This window comes from Ambystoma mexicanum, chromosome 2q (genome assembly GCF_040938575.1).
Source record: "Ambystoma mexicanum isolate Mex_15411 chromosome 2q, UKY_AmexF1_1, whole genome shotgun sequence".
In the NCBI taxonomy this organism is placed as follows: Eukaryota; Metazoa; Chordata; class Amphibia; order Caudata; family Ambystomatidae; genus Ambystoma; species Ambystoma mexicanum.
This window is the reverse complement of record NC_090924.1, coordinates 544,716,893-544,744,683: the sequence shown is the minus strand read 5'-3', so window position 1 is coordinate 544,744,683 and position 27,791 is coordinate 544,716,893. Positions and strand designations below refer to the sequence as shown.

Genomic DNA, 27,791 nt, shown 5'->3' with positions numbered 1-27,791 from the left:
GGCACTCATGGGTTCTTTGGGGCTTTCCACGGACAAAGGAACCCTCCCCCACCTATCAAGGTAGAAGAAGGGTCCAGAAGGACAAGCCATCTTGTTCAGGGCTTAGAAAAGTAAGGGCACCATTTTTGGCATGGGGTGCCCCCATGTACCTTTTCAGAGCTGCGAAGACAGCCTCTGATAAAAAGAAAAAATATGAAAAAGGTTGTGCAAAAGGTACACTGCCGCCAGCCTGAACAGATGGACTTGTCCCAGTAACTAAATGTTACTGGGGAGGTGGGAAAAAGGGATACACTATACCCTCTCGGAAATCTACATAAGTTGGGGTATGCTGATCTCGTAAAATAAAACACAGAAAGGATAGAAAGTATCCCCCATGCCATGGTAACTGCGAGAGTTAGGGAAAGAAAAGAAACAATGAAGGATAAGCTCTAGTAGCTTCGGACAACACTGCACAAAAGGTGCTGTGTGTTGCTTCACTAAAGTAGATGCTGGAAAATCGGAGGAAAGCATAATTCTGAAAATAAATTCCCAAAAAAGGTACCTTACAATAGAGTAAAAAGAGGGATAAGTGTAGAAAAAGGTTCCCACTCACCCATGAGGATTAGTAAAAAATTTCCAGCAACAAGTGCTACACCCCAGAAGTGTGCCTGCTGGTTATGTACCACCGAGGAGGACATAGGATCATGAAACACGTGCTGAGGTTTGTGGACCTGGAATTCGTACTAGAGAAGCCCACATAGCAGTAATCTTGAAAGGACAGGGAGGGCCCCAAGGTAAACAAGTAGTAATAGAATCTCAAAAAGGTGAGCATTGGCAGAAACCAAAGTGTGGTTGAAAGCTAGAGATGAAGAGGAAGTGGCTCGAGATGATGCGTTTATGGCATGGGATACACTGATAAATCTGTTTTACCCATCTGATAAATCTGTTTTACCCATCGGATAAGCCGCTGTGTGGATTTAATGAACAAGAGAACATTGTTTATTGGGAGGGCACAATTACGGGGAGGACGCTAGGCTGTAGAGACAACGTGTACTTGAAATGTGTGACATGAAACCAGACTCTTGGGGGAGGGATAAAATTGGGGATTAATCGGATGAAGGTGGGGGAGTTGGGCTATGGGAATTTGCAAAGGTATTGCAGAAATAGACCGCAGTTTGAGAGTGGGAGGAATGTGTTTGTGTGGGTTCGCATTGGGACACATGCATACAAATATTCTCCTAGATACTTGAAAATCAAGTACCATTACCACATGGAAACAACAATCTGTTTTAAAGGATGCAATGGGTTGGTTTGTGGTGCTTGGGCTTGCACACAGAACAATAGTTCTGGCGAGGTAGCCCCCAAGGGAGCTGGTCAGTCCAAAAACACTAAGGAAGAGAAACAAAACAAACAAACAAGCAAGCAAACAGAACAAGGACATTCTGACCAAGGAAGGTAGGAAGAAGGTCAAACTACAATATGGCCAAAGAACAAGTGAAATTCTCGTGGCACACCCATTTTAGAGCACTAGCCACATTTAGTAGCCATACGCGGTCAATGCAAATGTGCACACCAAAAATAAAGCAAAAACAGTACGAATTTAACTGCCGCAGCCAGCTTGTCTTTAGGCACATATAAAAGTAATCAAACAGCCATGTGTAGAAGGCTAGGGTGATACAATGCAGTGCAATGGGGATACTCAGGCGGAGTTCTATTGCCCAACATTGTGGGTCCTCAAAACCTTTCACTTTCTTCTATGGTTTTTCAAACTTTGCTTGTTCAAAGAGAATTCTACTGAAGTCCCAGTCACTGGAACACTATGGAAGTGCTGTAGTCTGTGCACCCTTGTAAGGATGCTTGGTAAGCACCCCATTTTGGTCTCAGGGTGATCCCATCGCCATGGAAGTGTGTTTGAGAGTTGGCTGGCAGCAGCAGTACTTCTGTTTTGGCTGAACCATGGTTGTGGCAAGTTGTATAGCTTTAATACCAGGTTGGACCATTTGGTTTTAATCTGGGTATTAATGTATTTTTCCAAGTCCAGCCCCAAGCAATTGTGCTGTGTGACCTTTGTTTGAGTTGAGCACGAGGTAGGACAATGAAAGGCAGTTTTGCTGGCATAGCCTAGTCCTGAACCCACAAAGGTTACGTTTAAGCCAGTTGTGACAAAATCCAGGGAGATAATCACCGCTCCCTAAGGGGAGCAGGATGCCTCTGGAGGGGTCCCTCACCCCCTCCCTCCTTAGGGAACAGAGTCCAGTAGGGATATAGGTTACCATCCCTCCCCATTATCACCAACTCCTTTGTAGTATATCTAGGGACTGGCGTTTACCACAAGCTTGTACCTACATTAGTAATGGCGGACTTGGCTTCTGTCCTTACCTGTGCCCAATCATCTCTAAAGACCAATGGGAAACTAGTAAACCAGCCTCCTGGAAGAACCTCCCTCAGAGAACTATTCACAAGAGGCTTTCACCAGGCCCCACGAGTATTTAACCATGTGAAGGAGATGAAAATGGAGGTGCTGCCTGAGAGAAAGGAAGAACACTGGTGTCGGCATGATTACCCTGGCCACAGTTATCTGCCAACCAAAGCAGCGCTGAGAGGTTGCAAAAACACGAGGAAGTAGACCCTCAACCGGTAGATGCAGAGCACAGCTGAGAAGTCACAGAAGGGATTCCACTGCGAGGATGAGGAAAAAACAGACGACCGCCTGCTGCAGAGCCCATTTGAAGAGTTGTGCCAGTGGTTCTGTGATGAGCCGACATGCCCAGACGGCTCTCCCGAGCAGCAAAATAGCAAGGTATGCAGTGGCTCAACGGGAGAGGGAGGCAGGAGAAAGAAAGGAAGAGAAAAGCCACAGATTTGAGAGTCAGAATAAGAAGGAGCACAGAGTGGGGAGTGAGAAAGTAGCGTCCCAAAATGGGGAGAAAGGAGGGCAGAATCCCAAAGTGGAGAGAAACAGAAAACCCAGAGTGGGGAATGGAAAAGACAAAACACCCTCTGAGTAAGGGGGAAGAAAGACTGACTAAATACCCAAAGGGGAAGAGACAGGAAGAGTCTCAGAGGAAATGGAAAGAGAAGGATAGATACTTGAGGCTGGGACCTCTGAACGGTAGTCTAGCCTACAAAGAAATGTATATTCTGAACTAGAACTATGGCATAGGCCTCACTGAAAGGGGACACGATTAAGGTGAGGTCAGAAGTGAGGATTTCAGATGGAGGACTGTTATATGGTTACGACGTCCTTACTAGAACCATTGTGACTTTCTTTTGTAGAATAGGGCTTCAGTTTAAGGTAAAGATTGTTACTTTTTTCCATACTAGAAAATAAAGAAGAGACCAATGGCCAGTAGTAGAGTTCTGCTTCTGGCCTGCCACATGGGTTTAGAGTCTCCCAGACATCCCATTCAACATCTTGTGGGAATACTGGTGTCACAGATTGGCTGGCCACCAAACCTTTGTGTTCTACCTCAGTGGATATATTGGGGCTGGTTTAACCATTTTCTTGAGTGATCATCAGTGGGAGAGACAATGTTCCTCAGATTTGTTCATAAACTCACCTGAAAACTGCTAGTTAGATGGGCAGATGCAGAGGATCCTGGTGTGGCTCATACCAGCTGTGCCCCTGGTAGTTTGTCTCTGCATCCCTGCTCATCCCTACAAGAGTCCCTGCCTGGACTCGTCCTTGGCTTCTCCCAGCCTTCCTGGCTGGAATGTCGGACCATCCTTGCAGGGCTTTCCCTCACTTACAACTTTTGTTGCTCCTGGAGACCTTTTTCTGGTACTGGTGCTTGAAGGTGTGACCTCCTCTCGGCTGTGCTGGTATGGAAACACTACCATCAGCCTGCTTGCCTACCTCAGCTCATGGTGGAAATGTGTTGGGTCGCCTCCAGTCATTGTGGGACAGTTTCCTGTTGCCAGGCTTGACGTTTGGTACTCCCCCAAGCTGCCTGCAAGCCTTGCTGGGCCTTCCACACTAGTGGTCCTGTTATCACTGCTCTGTTATCACTGCTGTAGTATCCCATCACTGCTTTAGTGTCTATTCCTCCTGGGTCATCTTCCAGGGTGTCTAAGCCTTGACTGGGTCCTGCCTGCAACTTCGGTTCATGTTAGATCAACCAGAGACCTACACCACTGCCTAGCCAGACCCAATCCTAGCACCCAAACACACATATGCACCCACCATTCTGAGTCTGAATCCACCATAGCCAGCACATTCAATAATCTTGCCCAGGCAGTCCTTAAACTCCAAATCTGTACTACGGCACTACACCTGGTTCTGGAGCGGAGGGGTTTTTCACTGCCAACCGCCTCCACACTGTGTGCATGGGCTCACTGTAACACACTCTGCCAGCCTGCTGGTGCTAGAACCTTGAGCAAAATCTCTTCTGTGGGGCTCCATCAGACTGCTTAAACCGGTGGTTGCCAGTCATGCTGCTTCTTTGGACTGTATTAGGCCTTGCATCATACTATTTAACCAAAACATGCCATGCAAAATAGGACAAACCAGTATTTTCGTCATCCCCCTCAAGATCAGTGTTTTCAGGGTAATTGGTTTATTTAAAAACAACAAAAAACAACAAAAAAACACGTTTTATTATATTGATTTTAGAATAAAAGCTTTTCACTCTCGTTTCACTTACGAAAATAGCTAAATGTTATCCAATTGTTGCATCCAGTTTCCGTTGGGTTTTGTGAGTGAACTGGGCCCTTCATTGACCCAGAAGAGTACTACCTTTAAAAATATTTACCTTTTGTGATAACTCATGGTCTGCTTGACTTTTCAACCCCTTTTTATCACTAGTTTACCTTTACAAAATATGTAATAATTCTCAGATTTGCCGGTTATTATAGATTTTGGAGAATGAGGGAACATGGCTGAACCAATTAATGTTTTTTTGTATTGATGTTGGTTTCTGTATTATACTTGCAGCACTAATGGGGCAGTGTGGAAATGTGTATTAACCTCATACAACACTTAATTGCATATATAATTTACAGTATATATGGTGTGTAGCTTGGGCCTATATTTTACCTTACAACCGGACCTCTCCTAAAATGTAAGCAATTTTTCTGCTACATAACCAATAAAAGCACTTTGGACACAATAGGTGAACAGTATGCACATACTGTGTAGTTTCTTTCAATTTTATACCTCATGGAATTTACATGGTTTCATCAGGTAAAATGAAAAACAAAATGTTTTGCACACCTTACTCCTCAGAAGTTTAATGTTTGCGTGTGAAAGATATTTAATCCACATTTTGCACTTTACAGTGACCCACTTCAGTCAGTGTTCCAGTATCTCTAAAATCCGTAAATGTGTCAAGCCGCAGGGGGTAAGATTTGTATCTGTGTGCTAAGCAGTCTGATAATACACAGCCACGAAAATACTACACCAGAAAATGCATAAACCTTTTGGATGGAGTATATACCAATGGTTACATTTTCCACCTCAACTGAAGGTCCCACTTAATTAACAAGCTGTTTAATGAAACTGAACTCCTTACCTCCATAGATGGCAAAGGCCTGGTCGTAGAAAAACCTCCGCTTCAAGGTGTCTTCCATTTTTGTCCTGTCCACCATGTCATCCTTGGGTTGTAGAGCTAACTCCTGGAAGACCAAATTAAAAGATCACCAATGAGGCACATGTATATATCATTTAGTAAAGCAACAGATTCCAACAGTGACAGAACACAGCATACCAGTTGTCAACATGGTTTCAGATTTTGTTAAAACAACCAGCTCTCTTCGTCTCGTCTACCCTGGAAAACCAGACTTAAGAATTAAAGAGAATCCAAGATGGCCGCTACGTAGTGAAGGCACACTAGGAAGAGCTCTGTGCCCCTTTGGAAGCATGGATGTGTGAAAACCTGTTAAACATAATTTCACCAGAAACACGCAGAGGTGCGCGACAATGTACTGATTGACAAGAGGATTTGAATACGCAGCAGAGAAGATTGAGGAGGTTTGATGTCGGAGCGCTTTCTGTGCCACGCCCAATCCTTCCATACTCTGATCGGAATCTGGTATTTCCCGATTTGACTTTGACCAGGAGGGAGGAAGCCTTGCCACCACTTGGAGTGGGAAGATAGTTTACGAAGACACACCAACATGGTTAGGCGACCTCCAGAGGTCTGGAAAGCACCCGCCCCTTAATTGAGCTCCGGATGAGACCCATAGACTGCATCTGTAGTGGCTTCGAACAGGAAAAGCATGTGGATTGGACCCCCATGCTGTTACTTCGAATACTTTCTACTGGGGGAATAAACAGGATGAAAAGATTGTATGAAGTAACATGAAATGATGTGTAGTTAAGGATTTCAATCAGGCAATACACCCGGGTCTCGCCTAGCATGTAATGCAGATGAAATACTTTTTTATTGTGTCTATAGGTTAAATATTCTAAGTGATATACCACTCATATCACACCTTTCTCAAAATACCCCCAGATCAGTGGACCTGGAATCAGGCTGGTTGGTAAAGGTAAATATTTATTTAAAATTCAAAACACACAAGTTTTAATATATGGGGCAGCAATCACCAATGTGCTGACAAAACAATTCATAAAGTAAGTAAGGCAATTGAATTCACGTATATCAATACAGAATAGAAAACACAGGGAAAAGAACAGTTTTGGCTTGTGAAAAGATTGTGTTAAGGGTAAGATTTCCCCCTGCAAAGTTTCTTAATTCACAAATGAGCATTTCTACAGGAGATGTCAGTAAGCAGCAGGTATTCAGGAATAAAAGAACAGAATACAGTGTTTGAATATAGTCTTCCCTCCCCAAACAAGAGAGAAAAGCGTTTTGGAACGTTTACACTTTTAAAATGACAGTGGAAAATGGCTTAGGAAAACAATTAAAAGTATGCAGAAAGCCTTAAATTGATATAGATTCCTATGGGAGCAACACTGAACAGGTTCTAACAAACATGAGCTACAGTATGAGCAACAGAACACACATTAAATCAGAAGGGGAGGTTGGAAATACCTTGAATGGGAAAAGATAAGTGTAAAACTTTTGCAAAATGCGAATTCCCTACTAATTTTCGATATGCGATTTTTAATAAAAACGGGTCAAATTTACTATAGCTACAGGTCTTAGGTTTAACTGAGAGTTGAAATTAAGTCTCTAGCTATAAAATTGAAGAAGTTATGCAAGTTTGAACGAGAGGTGTTTTGAAAATAAAGGCGCGAAAATGAAAACAGAAATCAGTTTTTACAATGACAATTAAGCTCTAAACTAGGGTATTCAGGCTGGTTACCAGTTTGAAACACAGTAAGCTCCAGAGGGGTCTGCGGAAACCAACCCCACCACCTCTGTGTCTGCCTTAGAGGACTCAGTCGGATTACCCGTGGGATTATTTTAAGGGTTTGGTATTTCACAAGGCAAAAAGGTTTTTAAAGAAATTATCACTATTACAAGTTCTTAAGTTAAAGAGAGGATGGGTTATAGATTGGCATAGGACAAATAAATATACTATGGGTTTCTAGGATTCCTATTTATACTTACAGTCCACTGTAAATTAAGATTCCACTGTCAGGTTCTGGTAATCACGGATCGGGTCTACAGGCAGCAGGGCACTTCTGCAGGATGGTCAGCTGGGCAGTTCTGGCCAATTGGACTGCACCTCAGATTGGATTGGATTGGATTGGCCCTTCTGGTCACTGGACACTGTAGATTAGCGGGATGGCGAGTTTCAGCAGGCAAGCATGAATGGTAGCAAGCCAGACTGGATCAGAATTATTTCCCTGAAGTTTTTTGGGATGGTTTCAGGATTTGGACCTAGCTGAAAAGAGTTCAGCAAATGCTGAGGCCTGGGTTTTGCAAAGTAGCCTGGAATCAGGACAAGATGAATCGTTCTGGAACATGATGAAGAAGTCAGGACCAGAGCGTCACGCAGAAATCAGGAAATAGTCAGGAATCGGTGTGTGTTTGTGTGTGGTGAAGTTCCCCTATTTATCATGCCAGGTGACATCAATTTGTTCATGGTAGGGGCAGAATTACAGTCCACACACACTCGACTGTGATAGGTCAAAGGCACTTGGCCTGTTCTGGTTGGAAGACAGAAAGAGTTGTCATATTTTATAATGTGACTTGGGAACTCCCACAGTGATTTGGACCAAAATCTAACTTTCCTACAAATACACATTTCTATAATGATGCCCTCTAATAAAAACCGGACACATGCATTACATATTTTATGGGTTACATTTACCTCCAACTCCTACGTTCGTGAGAGCTGGCTTTGTCTTTCTGTGGAATTTTGTCAATTTTAATCAAAGATTTGGGCTTACAATTCCTAACCCGGTACATATCTGTGCACCGGTACATATCTGTGCAATCACCCCTAGAACACGGGTATACAATATTAGACTTGCAGCATTAATAGTTTTGGCGCCATCAGTGTTTCAGTATAACTTTTGTTCCTTATGCAGTACCAGGTTCAATCAAGTCTTCAAATGTCTAGGATGAGTTCAGATTCATAAGTACGTATTTTTCACTCGTCTACTTATTTTGGCTGCCATGTTAAATGTCATGAAGTTCTGTGGCAAATTAAGTCATTTCCATTCAAAACCCAGGTCAGGTTTTTTTCTCTTTCTTCACAAGTGAGCAAATGGCCAGTCCTTTAAAGTTCACTGAGAAGCCCCCCCACATCCTGCCCTTCCAATGTCTAATGAGGGCCTTTGCTCCGAGTATGCAAGGCCTCCCCATAGCAATTAGGCTTTCCTGCTAGCAGTGAGGTGTTACCCATTCCCAGGCTGAAGCCGTCAGCCCAGAATTAAATATTTTAATTAACTCAAGACTGGGTTTTGACTTTAAATTACCTACTTCTTTCATTAACACATAAATGCACACAGTTATCAGTGTATTTTGACATTAGCAATCCTTGGACTTTTCTTCAAGAATTAAACCTTTAAACCAAAACATGCTTTTAAACCGGCGAATTTGCACTTTCTTCATGTAAAAAGCACATTTAAACTGAGTCTTATACATCAGATTTTCCTCTGCAGCACACACATTTTATTCAGCAATATTTCTGTCCTGTGGTGGGATTTGTCAGCAGTCTGGATGTATGTATCCAGCCTTTGCTTGGAGTTCTCTCTACATAGCTGAAATTGTTACATGTTGCCATTTTAGCCGCATTTTTCCCGTGGAACTGAAAACAATGTTGCTGGGCTGCCTTTTTCATGAAATACATTTCGTAGCTCTCGTCAGTCAGTGAGGGCCGGCTCCTCTGAGCCCCTCAATCCAACACTGGATGATCTGTAATCATTTTAGTCTCAAGGATTCACTGGAAATAAATGGATCTAGCGTCAAAACAGCACTTTGAAGGTTACAAAGCTGCATTTAAAAAGGCATTTTTTGTTTTTTAGCCCAATTCTGCAGCCTTGCTTCATCTTAAATGTAACAGCGCCCACTGTCATGCTCCTGCAGTGAGAATTCAGTTTTCACCCCCACTTTGTGTGGCAGGGGTGTGCAGCCTTTTGTGATTGTGACCCACACACAGTTTTGCAGATTTTTGCGTGCACAGGGGTTAACCCATCCATTTTGGCTGTTTCTTTCCCCATTTGTAGATTGATGCAGTGGGGCACATTGGCATTGGTCGAAATATCCCACAGTAGTAATGTGTAAGATTTATGTTGATGTCTCTTTTTAAAAGGTTTGAAATAAAAAAATATACTTTCTACTGAAGGGTAGTCTTTTGGGCGAGTGGCAAACTGCAGGTAGGAAGGAGGGGCTTTGCTAAATTATTCCAAACAACTATACCTTCCCCGCGACCCCTCTGGATTTACCCATGTGGGTTCTGGTATGAAAAGACTGGGGAGAGCAGAAGTTGGGAAGTCGATACATAGAAAAGCCACACTTGTACTCTTTCCTTGCATGGCGCTGTGTGGGTAATTGCGGATTACGCTGCAAAGACATCCATATGCAACTGGTATCCTGCATAGCTGCAGAAAGTACTTTATATTCAAATGTGCGTCTGTCGGATTAAGAGACTGGTAATTATATTATCCTTAGCTGGGCAGACAGATGGTTTATGACAGCATGCTGAATCACAGAGAGTATTAAGGCAAGGGAAAGGACTTTACAACAGCTTTTTTTCGAACGCAAGGGTGGCTTGCTCTTCTCATAGAAGACCACTGAGGATAACTCCTCAAGAGTTCATGGGCATAGTTTACTGTGAATACAAGATCTCTATATTGGCATTAAAATCTAACAGTAGGAAGTAGAATTGCATCTTGAGCTGATATCCTGGGATAAGAAGAGGCAAATGGGGGAAATCCATCCCCTTGCCCCCACTGTACGAGCAGTTTTGACTAAATCCAGGAAGGCTTGAACTTTAATTTACACCTGAAATTAAGCTACGCAACTGAATGCATGCAAAAAGTGTCATTAGGGGCTGATTTGGCAGTGTAGTTGGTCAATGCCAGGGTCCAAAGAAAAAAGGAAAGATAGCCTCTTTAACACTACACTAGGAGAACCCTATTAGAACTTGTTGGCTCAGGTCGGGGGGTACACAGAAACGTCCGCCCAATGAACCCCACTTTGCCCTACTCTCCCCCAACAGGAAGTCTCGGGGAAGTGGGGGGGGGAATCTGTGGGCTACATTTACCAGCCCGCCAGAACTCCCCTACACCACCAAACTGCATTCCACCAGTTACAAGCAGAATGGCTGAGCTGGCTCTGCTGAGCGCTATTCCCTTGCATTAAAACTGAGTTTTGCAGCTACAAAAATAATGGGTGCGCGGTCTTTGCCGAGCACATATGGTGCGAGATGGAACATGGAACACCCGCGAGAATGGCTGCCAGTGTTTTCTTCATGTGCACCAAAGAAAAGAATTGAAAGGCAGTGATGCTATGCTGCCAGCTCAAAACTTCCCATCGAAAAAGAAAATGTTCTGCATTTCAAATAACTACGCACTGATGCTCTTTTCAACATTACCCAGTTTGGTTCCAGTAAGACATTCATGTACACCCATATTCAAGGTGTACACCAGCAAATGCGGGCATTCCTCACTGAATGGCATGTTGTGTCAGGCAAAATGTGTAGTATGCTGCATAGGCGCACCGGATATGTGTGCCGCTGGTGTGGTTGTTGCATGATAGCTGCTTCTTAGCAGTAGGTGTGGTGCTGAGGAAATCAGTTGGATGTGTAAAGTCTGGTGGACACCCAGACGGAGTTCTGGCTGCGTTAGGCCTTAGGAGATGCCAATGCAAGCCGGTATGTGCTCAGCTAGCTGTGTTTTATTAGGATGATAGAGTGTTCGTGGGGTCATGTTAGTATGAGAACAGCTATGCAATTTCAAAGGACGCTTGCATTGAACAGATTCCTGTGTAGTAGAAATTGACTAGGCCATGAAAATGCTCGGAATACAAATGCAAGGAAAAAACCTGCATTTGTAAAGGAACATTCAAGGAATATTAACCCACGTGTTAAATGGTGCTTTTGCCAAACAAGAAAATGCCTTTTTAAAAGTGAAATGTTAAACTAAGGCTTTGTGCTTGCATGGAAATGTGATGGGGTTTTGCTTTAAAATATATATATAGGATATTTGTTTCCAAAAGACTTGCTTTCTGGTTAAAGAAAGAAAAAAAATGACAGAGGCCAGCAGAAAAGGTTTGACAGGCCCTGGCTTCAAAGTGCCCTGCCTTTCCTGGGAACAGAATCATCTTCCCCCAAGTGGACCAGCCCCCTGGAAACTATGAATGGGCCAAGGGGGAGAATCTAGCACCCTCATCAGACGAAGCTGCACTGCTTCAACATGAGACAATGTACTGCCAGGGCATATAGGTGTGAATTCCTGGTGGCGCCTCCCCTCAAATCAAACTGTAGGACTTCAAAGGCAAATCCATGGCAACACTGGGCTAATCTGACCAGAGCCTGACATTTGGCTGTGGCCTGGGAAGGAATGCCCATATTTGGAAAACAAAGCCAGCCCAGTTGATTTCAGAGACTATTCATTTTACGTTACTTATTTCAGTAATCAAAAGACATATTAAGGTGAAATTATGACAATTTAAATGTCATGTTTGTGCCATTAAAATAACATGCTGTAGGTTTTTCTAGCATGTTGGGAACGCAAACGCCAGGAAAAATGTGAATTCTGGGGAAAACATACATGGTACAACTTTGAAAATGAATGAGAACATGGCCATGATAATATTTATACATATAGGAAATTGTAGAATTTTAGGTGAAATATTTTCCATGTAAATGGCGAAAGATTGCCAGAATGACTGCATACTGTCTTGGGATATGGATCAGCATGTGTTTTGTAAAATATGTAGTCTGACCGTAGAACTTTCCTGATTATGACATTTGTAAATATGAGGTTTCGTTCCATAACTGATTTTGGCAAAAGTAACTTTGGTAGAACAAAGCACATTGTAAAAAAACACCCACCATAAAACCGAGTCACCTCCTTCAGTCCAATCTGGTTCCAGGGAGGAGGTGGCATCCACAGCGGACCTATCCGATGTTAAGAGTAGGGGTGTACCGAACTTCGGCTTTGAGTAAGACTTCAGCCGAATTTCGGCCGAAAACCAGTTATTCGGCCTCGGACGAATGTTCCTGGAAATCTTACTCAAAGCCGAAGTTAAAAACAATATATGTTTAAGTCCTCTTTCTATGATTAGCGCAATCTACTCTCAGTGTAAAACGAAAGCCAATCCTAGAAAGTAGGAGAGTGGGAAAGCTGCAGTAGCCACTAGCCAGTAAGCTACTGACTTACTGGCCACTGGAGACCAACCGCCCAGCGCTTTGCAGTTGTGTCCGAGGTGGTCCGAAGTAGACTCCAACTGCCTGACGTCATGTTCCTGCCCTGCTGCGCTCTTCGCCCTGTGCAAGTGATATCTTGACTGAAGTGCTGTCGGAGCTGCAGGCATATGGCAGGTTCTTTATCAAGAAGGCGCACCCCAGGAATGTTTTTGTTTTAGAGGGGTGTAATTTAAATATGATGGGCTCCGAATACAGAATGCCGTAGTAGAACGAAAAAAATAGTTAAAGGTTGCGGACCATATTCTTACTTTCTTCAGTCTTTCTTCTATCGCGTTAAAGCTGTTCTGATTTAATTAAAACACATCACAATTAAGTTGTTTGTGCCTGAACACGTTTATCTTTAACATTGTGATGTAAGCGTGCAAAGTGAGCAAATTAAACGAAAGTGTGTGGAGGCAAAAGGTGGTGTTAAGAGTGGGTCTGTGAAACCACCTGGTTGGCTTGGCAGGCCTTATTAACCCTTCATGTTCTGGTGTGAGCTCCTGTCCCCCACACTACCCCCCTGACCCCCCCCCCGACAAGCTAGCATTGGTGTGTGCTAACTGGATGCGACACCCGCAGAGCCCTGTTGTTGCTGGAACAGCTGGGCGCTCAGCAGAAGGGCCTGGGACCAAAGGCAGAGTCTGGGAAAAGCTGGGCGTTTGTACAGCATTGGCTGTGCGCTTTGCAATGTGATTTTGTGCTTTGGTGTGTAGGGACTTGCCGGGACATAGACACGTTTGAAGTCTCGGCTGCAAGATGGCAGCTGTAAAAGGCCATGTGACATACCAGACATGTGCCCAACTCTGCCCCAATCCTGTTCGACTAACCCTCCGTGACATAATGACCTTCCAGAGATGAGCCTGCCCTGACCGACTCTGCTCCAGCCCTACCGCGATCGCAGAGATGAGGCTGACTTGTGGTCAGCTCAGCACGAAACCCACTGGACTTCTAGAGAACCACCTGCCCTGTGACTGACTCATGCCCACCCCTACTGGCCTGCTGTCAGTGGGGATATTGACATATGACTAACGTAGCCACAACCTCACTGGCCAGAGGTACCAGTGTGATATGTGACTCGCCCTCTCAATCCCAGCCTAAGTGGCTTTATCATTTACAAAGGCAAGCCTGGCTGTGGCCGGCACAATCCCAGCCCTGCCTCCTTTCTGAGGTGAACCCGACATGTGACTCACTCTGCCCAGCCCTATCTCCTCGCCGCTTTTCAATGGCATGAGTCGGTTAAGGAGACTGCTTTTCCTGCAGTCCAGCACAATGCTGGCTCTTTTATAAAACAGCATTTAAGGCTGAGTTCTGGGGTTCAGGATTCTGATTGCCCAGGGATCTTTCTACGACTAGATGAGAACAAGATGCAGGGTGTGCCATTAAACACAGACCCCTAAAAAAAAAAAAAAAAAAAAAGAAATCTAGACGTTCAAGGCCCCCACAGGGAGAGTCTGCCAACTGGTTGGAGAACATGGAGGGAGTGCACCAAGACAGACAAACGAGCATTGCTAAAGCCAATAGGTCTATTTTTGAAATCATAGTGTTTGTCCTGTGATGCAGGCCAAACTTTAGAAACAGAACAACAATGAGTGAGTTTCTCCAGACAACAATGCAAATAACCAACCCTACTAAAACCTCATCCCTCTTCATACAACTCTCAAACCCCAACTAAACACTACCATACCTCTTAAACCACAGCAACACGCATGCACTTCACTACACCGCAACAAACACCACACAGAGCCTTACAAATCAGCACACGTACCACACCAAAAAGCTCAGCGAACGGTGCTAACTGAACTGAAGCTGCCAACAGCACATCACAGCTCGCTTGCTCTTTCTCCAAACATTGTCCTACTAACATTCCCTAACCTACCCCCCGCCCCTTTCTTTCAGGTCTGCCAGAGCACCAGGGGACCACTACGTTATAAATATCCTTTAACTTTTAACAATGACAAAAATAGTGTAATGCATCACACAAGTGAAAAACACAATGCACCAAGCAGGAAACATTGATTTTAATACCATACTTCACAAGTCTCTCCCCAGCTTAGACAGCTCCACTTGCTCCTGCGAAGCAGTATTTCTCATGTGCTGGAAAATGTATTCAGAAAACCAACTATTCGGCTCACTATTCGGCTTCAGCCGAAAAGTAATTTTACTATTCGGTACACCCCTAGTTAAGGAGGTGTGCCTAGCTTGAGTCAGCCCCATAGTAAAATCCTCTGATGTCATGCTCCTTATATAAAGGGGAGGCATAGGGAGCTCTGGACTCTTCTGACTTTTCCAGCTCCCACACATCCAGAGATCCAGACATTCCAGATTCACCCTGCAAGATTCCAGATTCCACTTTCAGGCCAGAGCTACCTGACCCTAGCCAGTCAGAACCACTGATCTAGAAAAAGCCCACAAAGAGCCCCATAATTCAAGGAGAGCCCAGCTGATGCACCTCGCTATCCAGTGACCAGACTAGGCCCAGCTGTCCCCTTCTAGGAGAGCCTGCCGCCGGGTGCAGTGACCAGATCTTGCCTCGCTGTCCAGAAACCCGGTCCGCTGTGCAAGCTACCCCATTCAAGTTCCTGTTGTGAGTATTTCCCTTCCCCATTAACCACAAACTGCATCCCTTGCTTTGTTACCTTGTATTAGGTCCAATCCCATAGAGATCCTATAACTGCTTTAGCAAAAATCCTTAAAACTGTCAGAATCCTCTGTCTACCTTATTTTTAGGAAAATCTGTACTGATCTCCAAGTGTTAGCGCCATTCTTTCAAACTAATTTTTGTCCTTGTCTAAGTCCTTAGTACTATTTTGAATAAATTAATTCCCCCATAAAGAGGCACACGGCGGGAGGGGGTTAAAACTGCAGCTGAACCCTTTTCACAGGCAGCGTTCCTCTTTTCTAGCCACTAAAATCTAGTCTCAGTAAAACTCATTTCCTTTTCAAACCGAGTTGTCCCGTGAAATTAATCCTGTTTAAAAGGAGAGTTTCCTTTCCTGTTAAGAATCTCATCCTGTCATCCATTCAGAGTTAACTTTTCACTTCCATATTATACCTGTGATGTACATTTGTCATTTAGCATCAAAACCGCATTCCGATTTTGTCTGTTTAACCCATTTTCCAAGCCGTTTTTCTATTTTCAACCGGTGAAACTAAGCAAATTCAATTTCTCCACGTGTGATTTGGCTGCATTGTGTTTTTCCTTCAAGTCGATTTTCCGAACTGTATGCCCGTCGTTAGTACATTGCCTTGTAGTTTGCTAGTGTTCTTACATCTCCGATGTACTCATTTCTACCTCATTCATTCAACCGCACATGTAAAACAAGTATTTAGTAATTCCGAGTGCTATTCAGCACAATCTTAAAGATTTAATTCCGAATTTGCCTCCCATTCAGAGGGGAAGGTCGGATTTGCATTCCGTTTGTTGCCTAGTATACCCGACTCCTTGCTACTCCTTTTTTACCCACACATAATTCGGTTAACAGGGGTTTGAGAGAGCGTTGCAGGGGGAAATAGTACCTGTGGTGCCATCAGAAAATACCTTCCAAAAAAATAATCTTGCTTGTATTCACTTGTGCATTATATAGCTTACGTAACAAGGTCAAACTAAGTGTATTCTATCAAATTACAGTGCAATTATCACCACACTGGTGATTGCTGCCCTATATTAAATGTGTGTGATTTTCTTTGGAATTTAAAAATAAAAACATTGTATTATTATTACACACCGGCCTGGTTTATGGTCCATTGCGACCCAGGGTGTTTGTAAAGACGGGTGCGAGACGGGTTGGGTGCCTTCTCAAACTGAATTTGTAATAAATATAATAAAAGTGTTTTAATTGTGCGCTGCATCCCCGGCCAGTAGAAAGAGTCCTAGTCTGGAGTGTACCATGCCTTTGAAATCCTTAACACCATCATCCTCTCTACAGTTGCAGTTTGACAACTTCACAACAGAATTTAAAGCTGCCTTGGTAGACATATGTAAGGACACTGCATCTCTTGAGGAAAAACAGATCGGAATGTGAAGGCGTTACAAGACTTGGCTCAGGAGTCTATGCAATCAGAAGAGCTCCGCCCATTGGCGCGAACAACACAATTTAGAGTTGCAATGTGAGGATCTGGAGAACAGATCGAGACGATCTAACATTTGCATAGGAAACATTCCAGAGTAGGTGAGCGATTCACTCTTAAAAGAAGTCGTCACTGGAGTTTAAGGACTTATTGAACACCGAAGCAGAGATAACAATACCTATAGATAAAATCCACAGAGTGGATCCGAAGCATCAAGATCTGGCTACTCGGCCCAGAGATACCTTAGTGGCACTGTCGCGTTAGTCTCAGAAGGAACAAATTGTACAGAAGCCAGAAAAGCAACACAAATTACTCTAAAAAGGCAACGAAATACAACTGTACCACGATATAACGCTACAAAAAAAAGAAGGGACATAGGTGATATTCTGCAACATTTACAATCACAGAAAATACCCTATAGGTGGAACTTCCCATTTGGCCTTCCTTTTACTTGGGAGGGGAAACAACATTGCATTACTAACAAGGAGGCGGGGCCCCGTATTTTACACCTCGATCAAGCAGATCATGTTGCTGCGACCCAAATTAAGACGCCTCGCAGGCTGAAGCATTGGGAGTGGGCAACGGTACAACAAAATCGAATGAAAACGCAAAAAGGGCCTTCTACTGCACAGAAACAATTCCAACCATGGCGACAGTATATGGAGAAGACAACTTGCTCAGAAGTACACCTCAAGGTGAAGTAAGGTACACAATCTTTAACAGTAAAGCTGCTTTTGATGCGTGGGCACTGTTGATGCTCATCTTGGAATTCACAACAGACTCATTGAGACGGTTTTAGAATACCCTGCAAATATCCCTGGCTTAGATGGTAGACCATCTCTCAGGGCGAAGTGCAAGGAGAGACTAGCAAGGATGGTCTACACCAGGGAATGGGGAATGTCGTTGGGGAGGCGAGGGGGAAGGAATACGTTCTATGTTGGGGAAATATATAAGGGGTTGGAGAATTGGTACATGGAAAAAAATGTGAGGCCTAAAATGCCCAACTTTGAGAATGATCTCCATGCTAGAGCTCTAACACTACACAGTCATATTCAGATGTTTAAACACTTACTATCAGGGGGGTTAATTCCTCTGTCAAGAAAAGGAAGTTGAAACGGGTATTAGCTTTACATAAGTCTGATCTTATTGCTTTACAGGAAATGCATAGTAGGTTTCAAGATCGATATAAGTTGAAGTTAAGGCATTTCCCGATACTTAGGCAGGCCAATGAAAAGACCAAGTCAGCGGGAGTGTTGATAGCTCTTAGGATGGATACGCAAGTCACCATCAAGAAGATACAAGCTGATAAGGAGGGACGCTTCCGCTTCCTCTTGGTACAGTTAGGATTACAGATTTTAACTTTGGTCTCCATATATGCAATACCGGACAGGAAGGATTTTTGAAGTCTTTATTAGATAAATTAGAGCACTTTGGGAGACAAGAAATTGCATGGGACCCAGGACGAGATAGAAGCTCTATTACTAAATCGGTACAACCTGCACCATCATTAGCCTTGAAACAGAAACTCAATCATCGAATGCTTAGAGATATATAACCTAGATGTATGGGAGAGGAAAGAGTATATACCCGTTATTTTCATGTTCATAAATCCTTCTCAAGAATTAACTATTTCTGGGTTATAGTTAAACCAATACAAACTGATACCCACACTATCTCAGATAATGCCCCTTAGACAATGGACCTAAATTTCCCTAAATTCTCTCCCACATTATGGAGTTAGAAATTTCCGAGAGAGATACTCTCGGACTGAGTATTAGGCGATGAAATAGAGGGTAAAATATCCGACTACTTTAGGACCAATCTGGGAGGTGATAAAACGTTGATATGGTCTGGGATGCGTTCAAGGCGACCCTCAAGAGAGATTATTGCAAAACAAGTGTACAGGTGGAAGCTAAAGTGCAAACTTGAAAAGGACTTAGAGGGGGAGGTAATGGACACTAAAACAGGATGAAGGTAGCCACATCAATGAAACTCCAAGACAATACCGGAGTGCCAGAGGAAGGCTAGATTTAATACGCACTAAACAAGCAGAAAAAAAGCTTATTGTATTTGAAGCAAAGTGTATATTTAAGAGCTAACAAAGCGGAAACATTTTTAGCTAGACAACAAATAGAAAATAGCGGCGCAAATAATTCAAGTAGGTGTAAGGCACATCAGGGAAGATAGTAACCTCGACAGAAGAAATCATGGCCCAATTTCAGGCATTCTATACGACCATATATAAATCAGACTCACCAGACCAAACCCAAAAAGAGATTTGCTAGCTACCCCTCTCGAAAAAATGTCAGCAGTAGATAGAGCAATTTTAGAGAACAATATTAGCCGAGATATTTCAGATAACAATATTACCTGAGAGGAGGTTTGTTGAGTAATTGCTGACCTTCCTATAAACAAGTCGCTGGGAACAGACAGGTATGTTGCCTTTTTCTATAAAAAATGTCATTCGACTCTTGTACCACTACTCACTGACCTCTATAATTCCTTTGCTAAGATGGGTAAAATAAATTCAATGGAAGAGGCCAAAATAAGATTAATTCCGAAACCAGGGAAAGATCCAGTAAAATGTGGGTCTTATCGCCCGACTGCTCTCATAAATCAGGACGCAAAAATATGCACAAAAATTCTTGCCAAGCGACTCAAAACTATTGTGCCCAATATCGTACACCCGGATCAGACGGGATTTATAAAAGGCAGACAACCCCACGACAATATTCGGCAAATTTTTTATCCAATTGAGAAGGTGGCCACAAAAAAAATAATAAATAAGGATAAAGCCGTATTGGTCCCATTACATGCTGAAAAAGCATTCTATCGCGTTGACTGGTCCTTTTTGTTTAACACTAACCGCCACGGGCCTTAGCCCTAGGTTCCCATCGATGGTACGAGCTAATTATGTAAACCCCTTAGCTATATAGTTGATAAACGGTCAGCTCTCCCCGCAGTTTCCCCTCAGTAGAGGAACAAAGCAGGGGTGCTTTGGTCACCTCTTCAATTCGCAATACACTTCAAAGCCTTATTGTTGTAAATTAGTACCCGGCGAGGGACAATGAGATTGTAACATGCAATCTCATCGGGCCTCGCCGGGGCGTTACCCGACCGGGAATCCCTCTCCCCACACCGTTCCTTCCCCGGCAGGAGGGGGGTGGGGGGGTGTCAGCTACTCAGCCAATGAGGAGGCTCGGAATGGGGTAATCCCTGCTCCAAGCCACCACACGGCTGGAGGCTGCCATCTACCTTGGCCAGGGATCGAGGCGTTGTTCCCCTCCCCCCTGTCCCCAATCCAAAAAATTCCCTCCCCACCCTCCCAACCCCACTTACCTTCTTTTCTGTCCATTTCTTTAGTGGACGCGCTGGGAAGACTTCTGTCCCCAGCAGGTCCGCTCCCGATCCACGACAGGCTGTCATGGAAAGGAAGAAGGGACTACTTGTATGGCAGCCATTTTGTTTGTTTACTTTTTGACAATAATTTTCAATGGCTGCCACTATGGACCGCGGGGCTTTACCTGAAGTGGTAATGCCCCCCTCCACCCCCCGCTTAGGGCCTAATGCTTAATTTGTTACTCCAACACTATACAAGGCATATCCATTGGGGGACAACGTGCACAAGTTGATGGCATATGCAGATTACATGTTGCTGGTGCTCTCTAACCCGCAGGACTCTTTACCGGCGGCACTGGCACAATTGAAATATTTTGGTAAATCAGCCAGCCTTCCAATTAATGTTACAAGTCTGAAAGTTTAAGTTGCAGACTTTCACAAATGGACTTGTCCAAAGCAATGGTAGTGTCGGAAACCTAAAGGCATTCGGGTGTTGAGAGTAAATATCAAACGCTCACTAGGGGAAATTATATTCCGCCAACTTCCATCATTTTTTGGCGGACATTCAGAAACTTTTTTAGGCTTGGTCGTCCCTTATGATTTCATGGTTGGGTCGGATAAATTCGATTAAAATGGTAATTTTGCGCAAAGTATTATATTTGTTCCAAGCCCTGCCGGTTAGAGACCCAATGGATTTTTTCCGTACTCTTCACAAAACAATGTCAAAGTTTACATGGAGTAATAAGGCATCTCGGGTCGCATTGAAAACGTTAATGCTTCCCCCATATAGGGGAAGAGTAGGACTCCCTAATTTTAGGGAATATTACTGAGCAGCTCAGCTCTGAGTGATAAAGGAATGGTTTGGGAATTATCCCAATAAGAGATGCTATCGTATGGAACAAGCTCATATGGAACGAGCTATAGCAAGCTCTAGAATGGGAGAGAAATTGTGGCCGTCAAAGATAGATCGACCGCCCAAGAGTAAACACACTCTTGCATCCCCAAGCTCTCTCCGGGTGAACACCATGTGTTCACCTTCCGTTTTAACCTTTACACATTAAAATAGTAAAATGAACGCTTCGGCACATTGCCAAGATACAAATAAAGCTTTCAAAATGGGTACGATGTAATGTGAGAGACATTCAAAAGGTGAATGCCCAACAAAAGGTGGATGACAGCGAAAGGCTGCAGTTACAGAAAACAGTGTTTATTTACTTTTCCAACAGTGAATTATCAACTCATTAAACTACAATCCATTGGGCGAAATAAGAAAAAAGGTACCCATTTAAAAACTCTAGATGTCCATGTTTTTCTTCACCTCATCTCATTCATGGCTCCCTCCCCAGCTCTCATTTCCATGCTCTAAATACAAAATCAAAGGCTACATCATTTTTATAGGCGGATCTAGGCTACGACCATATATGGTGCACTTATATCCATGCTTGCAGTGTGCAGCCGTGTTGTGGAGTCATACGGGAAATGTGACCTGCAGGAACAAGCCATTGTGAACGTCGGGTCTTACACCAGAGACACTGTTAGGTGTTGGCCTACTCGCCTACCATATGGCGCCTCAGTGAAATGAGGCACATACAAGGCTGAGGAGTTTCACTAGTATTTACTCCTGCATATCCAAAACGACAACGGCCTCGCTTTCTGCCTGCCCCTCTACCACCCCTCTTCCAGTGCCTTCCGGCTCCCTCCTGCCCCCCTGTGATCCAGATCACATGGCTTCTAACGACATCACAACCTCCCCCCTTTTTAAAAAGACAGTCATTCAATCCATTTACTCAAGGACTCTATGAGGTCTATTACTGGCTCTCCAGGTCCGACCAGGATGACTCAACTGGACCCTGTCTAGGTTGGAGTCACCGTGGGGCGTCCCAGAGGAAGCTGACAGACTTTTCCATCTCCTTTATACAGATCGTCGGACTCCTCTGCATCCGCCTCCTCACATTCTGCTCTCAGCCCCACAGTCTCAGGGAGCTTATTGAAATGCGAGGAACTGTGTGTTACTTGCCAGTGTCCATCACTTGCAGTTACCAAAGACCTTGTAACTCTGGTGATCGTTAGCGGGGCACTAGTGAAGGCTGCAGTGTACTTGTGGGTGCATGGCTGTCTCACTACTACAGTGTCCCCTCATGCAGGTTTGCGTCTCGAGCTTGTCTTTGGGCATCAGCGCTTCATCCCTTCTTTTGCGTGGGGGATCTGTGGGATGTTTTTACCCATGCATACAAGCCCTACCATAAAACTGTGCAGTACTGGCATGGAAAACATCATGATGGCCAGAACTCCCCAGAGAGTGCACAGGGAAAACATGAAGAATAGGCTGCCACCCATTTTTGCCTATGTTGTGAGCACAGGAGGGCACTGCCTAAAACCACCATTGGGCTACACACACAGTAGCCTGAAACCATTGGGAATGGCAATGCCGATTGCCAAAAAAGCAACTCAGAACTGTGGGGAATTCATTTTCTTAATCCCAAAAATGATTGCATTACCAGTACTCGCCACTATCAGAAAGCCGGCGTTTTAAAACCACCAGACTTTTGTGTAAAACTGAACAAATGAAACAAAACCAGACCAAGGAAAGACTTGCTAAGAGGTGGATACAATGTAAAACTATATTCTGAAATGACTTGAAGGAAGTAATTATTTAATGTATATGTAAAAATTGTAAGTGATTTAAACTGGGAACAAAAAGTGACATTTAGCTGTAACCTGGCTTAATGAAACTGGATTCTGCCTGACAACTACCCCCGACAGGAGTTGAAACCTGCTCAGCCACTCTTCCCCTTGCCAAAAGGAGTTGTCACCTCTCTGATTAGATTAGGGGTGGAGCAGCTGGGGACTACAGGGAGTTGAACAAAGGCCTGTCCTGGACTCAGGCAAATGTTATATTGGGGGCGTCGTAAAATCGCTTCCTCTTGGGAGAAACTGGGGGGCAGCTGTGAATCTGTGTAACAAGCTGGCTTGGGGGAAGTGGATAAACCAGTTATTCCACCCTGTGATGGGGGAAGCTACACCCCTTTTTGACCAGGGCATAATTTTAAAAAGATAGATAACTCATAGTGCGGACGTGTCAGAATTATGTAAGTAAGATCATTATTTTTGTGATTTTTCTGTGAACATTTTGAGAGGCATTAGGACCCTGTGGTGTATTCTGGGGGGTTGCTAGCGGAAAATAGGGTCTCACTCCAAATGTATGCATGTTAAAAATCTGACACTTTATCATCTGTAACCCATATCCCTGGTGCACATTTGTGTAAAATCTGGAAAGGTTTAGAGGTCATTATCTGGATGAAAAGGGGAGAATTCTGTCATCAGTGGACACAACATCGTACAAAGACAGGGATCGGATGGTTTGGTGCTACAGAAAATAAGTTAACTGGACCTATAATATTAGAAAAATGGTGCATAGATAAATATGTATTTGGGTCAGAAATAGATTTGTGTGCAATCTGACAAGGGGAGGTTCCTCTGACCATAAAACCTACAGCATCACTCTGACTCACATTTCCTTCCCCCAATCAAGGGAAAGTGGAGGAATTGGCCAATGATAAGTGAGAGGGGCAGGTTTAGTTATGACCAACGCACACACCCACTTTCCAAAACACATAAAAAGAGACTGCTGGGACAGGTAGAGACATTCAATTCCATTTGCTGCAGGGCATGCTGACCGACTACTTCACATCCAGAGATCCAGACTTCAAATCTATCAATCTCCAGAACCTGTAGCAGAAATTAACTCCAGAATTTGTAGCAGAGAGGCCTGAATCCACCAGCTGAATCCTCTTCAGCAGGCCTCAAAACTAACCAAACTATTCAACAGCCGGGCGAGCTGTTTGAAGTTTTGCCAAGAATTTTTTCAAGAACCTGTAGCAGTACCCAGAAAGCAGTGTTACATCCAGAATCCAGAGAGGCTAGACCAGCAGAGCAGAGCTGACCCAGATCGCTGTGAGCAGAACCGGTGCCTGATTGACCCGCCGAGCAGACAGAACCGCAGCCGGACGCGTTGACCAGATTCGTGACGAGGCCTAGTTCAAATTTATATTGTGAGTACCTAGCAGAACTGTGCAGAACCAATCTCTTAGTTAAAATAATCTAATCCAAACTATTTTAACCTAAGTAGAACTGCCTCCTAGAAATCGTGTCATCTGTCATTTTTAAAACTGCGCAACTGTCACCTGTCAATTCTGCAGCTGCAAGCTGTCACCTGTCATTTTGAGTTTACTTTAAATCCAAAAAAACTACCTTTATTTAATCGTGCGTATCTCTGGAACCGTTTGGGCTAGGAACGAGATTTAACTTTCCTCTGAAAGTTTAGAATCTAAGCCTAGAACTGACTTCCTACTCCTTATACTTTTTCCGCAATCACGATTTACGCACTCACGAAATTTACCGCGATTTGCGATTTTGACTCAATTTCTCCACTTGTCAAAATAGCAGCTCCATTCTTTCTTTTGTTAAAATCCGTTGCAACTTGGTAATAACTCATAGAGCATTGCTAAAGTGAGCCTGAACTAATACCAACACGCATCTCCCACTCACCCTGAATCTCTAGAGGGAATTAAAATCAGTTGGCACATTTTCCCATCCATTGCAATCACATTTAAAAAGCATTTTGGGCCTGTGTTTCAAACTCCTACCTGTTTCCTCTAAGCTTGCTGGGGGGGAACTGAATTTCGTATTGTATTTGATTGCATTCCTGAGAACTGCGTGCTCCTCTTTCCATCACCTTCCATTTCTTACATTGCATAGGGGAGGGGGGTGAATTGCCAGAGAAAAAGTGATTATCTTATCTTTTGCTAAAATCATATCAAGTATTTCTGTACTGCATTTTATTCCTCATTGCTTTTCCTTTGAAATCATAAAAGTATTTTTGCTACTTTATCCATTCTATACTAACTTCTCATTGATTGTAAAGAAGTGTGCTAGTACCAGATTACCCATTGTTGATCAACATCATATGTTGAAGTGTACTATCAGATATTAATTTATTATAAGGTGTGATATATATATATATATATATATATATATAGTTTAAATTCTCAAATAAACCTTTTAATTTGCAAAACAAACCTACTTCTTGGCTCAGTGGGGTCAGGGGGATTCTAAGAGGGGGTGTTATACAAGGGTGGTCATCCAGAGTACTGAACTAGACATAAAAATACATCAATAAGGGTTTTCCTCAGCATCCCAGACTAGGCATTGACTTAGCTGTAGTATTGATTGAATATCGCTTACAAAAGTGGGGGCTCGGAGCCGGGATATTCTGGGTTAGATTTACCACTTGTGCAGATTAATACAGTGTGCCAACTGACCAGATACACATATCCGGTTAGATCACCACGCTGTTTTACACTGTGAAAGCATCCCTCAAAGGAACGCTCTAAGGAAACGGTCTGTTTTGCAAAATAAAATACAAACTTCTGTAAGTCAGGAAGGAACTCAAATTCCAGAATGACTACCTTGGTAGATATGAAAATAGCCAGAGAGCACTTCTTACATAAGCTATTTGTGAGAGGTGAGTGGACTCATCAGGCCCAAACGGTCTGGTTGCAGGCAATCGCGCAACAGGTCACTGAAACAGGGTCAGATATATGGGGAGATCAGGGTCCCCTACATGTGGCCCTGAGTGAACTATATATGGCCCCTAAAGCCAAAGATGAACATAATAAGATTGCCAGGATAGCGGCATATTTGTATCTATATATGGGAGCCATGCAGGACAAATGTGCTGAAGGCCAAGATCTGGCAAATAGGCAACAGATGGCGTTAGAGAAGGCCCAATCTGATCTGGACTCTTCTGAGCAGAGGCTGCTCAGGAGCCAGGAGTCAGAAAAGGACAGCAGACAGTACATCACTAAAATAAAGGAGGATATGGATATGCTGCAACAGGAAAAGGCGGACCAGGATACCAGATTTCTGGCCTTGCAGAAGGAGTACCAAGAAGGTTTGGACTCCCTACTGCAGAGCCAGAAAAAGCTAGAGCAACAATTAGATTTCAATAGGGCATGTGCCGAGCAAGTAGTCACCCTGCAAAGCCACCTAGATAGGGAGAAGGCAGAGAGCAATAAACTGATTTTGAAAGACCTGGATACCCAGGCAGAGTTTGACCGGGAGCGCCAGAAAGCTGGTGCCTTCCAAAGGCAAAGGGACGACCTGGCGGCACAGATGCAGGCTCTTAGTCAGGAAAGGGATACCTTCGGCCAGGAAGTCTGCCACTTAAAAAGGAAAATGGAAGAAAATCACCTGGCCCTCCAGGGACTGGGTGACCTCCAAAAAGAACACCAGAACTTGTTAGAGCACACCAGGAGGGTGGAGGATGCTCTGACAAGAAAGGAGCAGGCCAGTAGGGATGGGACCGAGGAGGTAACCCTCCTGCAGCAGAGACTGGCCCAGTACTCCAGGACCAATCTGGAGGCACAGAGAGAGAATGATGCTCTCTGCCAGCACAATGATAGGCTCCAGCAACAGGTAGCGATGCAGGAGAGACTGATAGAGTCTAGTAAGGCCTTAACTGCGGAACTGAAAGCGCAGGCTCTTGCATTGCAACAGAGAACAGGGGCGGATAGAGATGAGGTTTGCTGGGAAAGAGAAACTCCTGAGCATAACCTCAGGAGCCCTAGTGCCAGAGGCCTTCACTTCTACCAGTCCCTGGACTCTGCCACCCCCATGTTCCCTGGCGCACATGAGCACGGGGCCACAGGGATGGCAGATAACTATCCAGCTAAAAGTATGGGGCTCATAGGCCAGTTCCACCCAGGAATGGAGGGGCGGGCATCCGGGTATGGGCACCCAAGCACAGTGAAATTTAGTGGGGAACCCCAGGAGAGTAGGCCCACTAAGGGCATCCTGAAAACCTCTGCCCAGTTAGGTCAGTGGGGGCGATACCCAGCAAATCCTGGTAGCAAGGAGGGATCTGAAGACTCCTCTGAGCGTCAAAGGACACAGGAGACCAGGTCCCCACATTCTGCCAGCCATTCCCAGGCTTGCAGAATCCGGGAAAACCTGGAAGATCAGACGGGCACCTCTGGGAGCAGTGCTTCTGAGTCGGAGGATGAATGGACCAGGGTTACCCGAACCAAAAAGGCCAATAAGGCAAAAAGGGCCTTGCTTAAGGACCCATTGAAACAAATAAAGGCAATAAGGAGTGTCATCACGCCTTATCATAAGAACGCCAAGTATTCTGTTTGGGAACACTTGGAGCTCTGTGAGCAAATGATGGAGACTTTCCATTTGAAGGACAGCCAAAGCTGTATTCAATATGTAAAGTGGACCTTCTCACCAGAATACTCCAGTTTCTTTGTGGGGCTGGAGGATCAAAACCATTCAAGGTGGTCCACATACAGGGCGGCCATCTTGAAAAAAAATTCTGTGCACAGAAATCCTCAAGAGGCTCGCAAGGCAGCCTACAATTTGCAATGTGGGGAGGATCAGGCCCCACAAGAGTTTGTGCAAGAATTAAAGCGTACTTTTGCGCAGACCACCAGAAGGGTGCGCACGGATAGCAGAGAATTTATCAATACGTTTTTCCATGCCTTACCCAAATACATAATGACCCAGCTCGTGAGAGATTTTCATGAGAAAAGATCTTTAGACTGGGTCATTGAACAGGCTACCCGGATCTATGAGGT

At 44.1% G+C, this 27,791-nt stretch overlaps 1 protein-coding gene across 1 annotated transcript in view; it reads right to left on the bottom strand.

Moving 5' to 3' along the window:
• The window catches only part of GARS1 (glycyl-tRNA synthetase 1), a 279,785-nt gene that overhangs the window by 203,078 nt on the left and 48,916 nt on the right, over positions 1-27,791 (bottom strand). Inside the window, exon 3 of the mRNA XM_069647695.1 lies at positions 5,490-5,592. Within this exon, the coding sequence (XP_069503796.1) occupies positions 5,490-5,592 (103 nt within the window). The remainder of the gene's footprint in view (positions 1-5,489; positions 5,593-27,791) is intronic.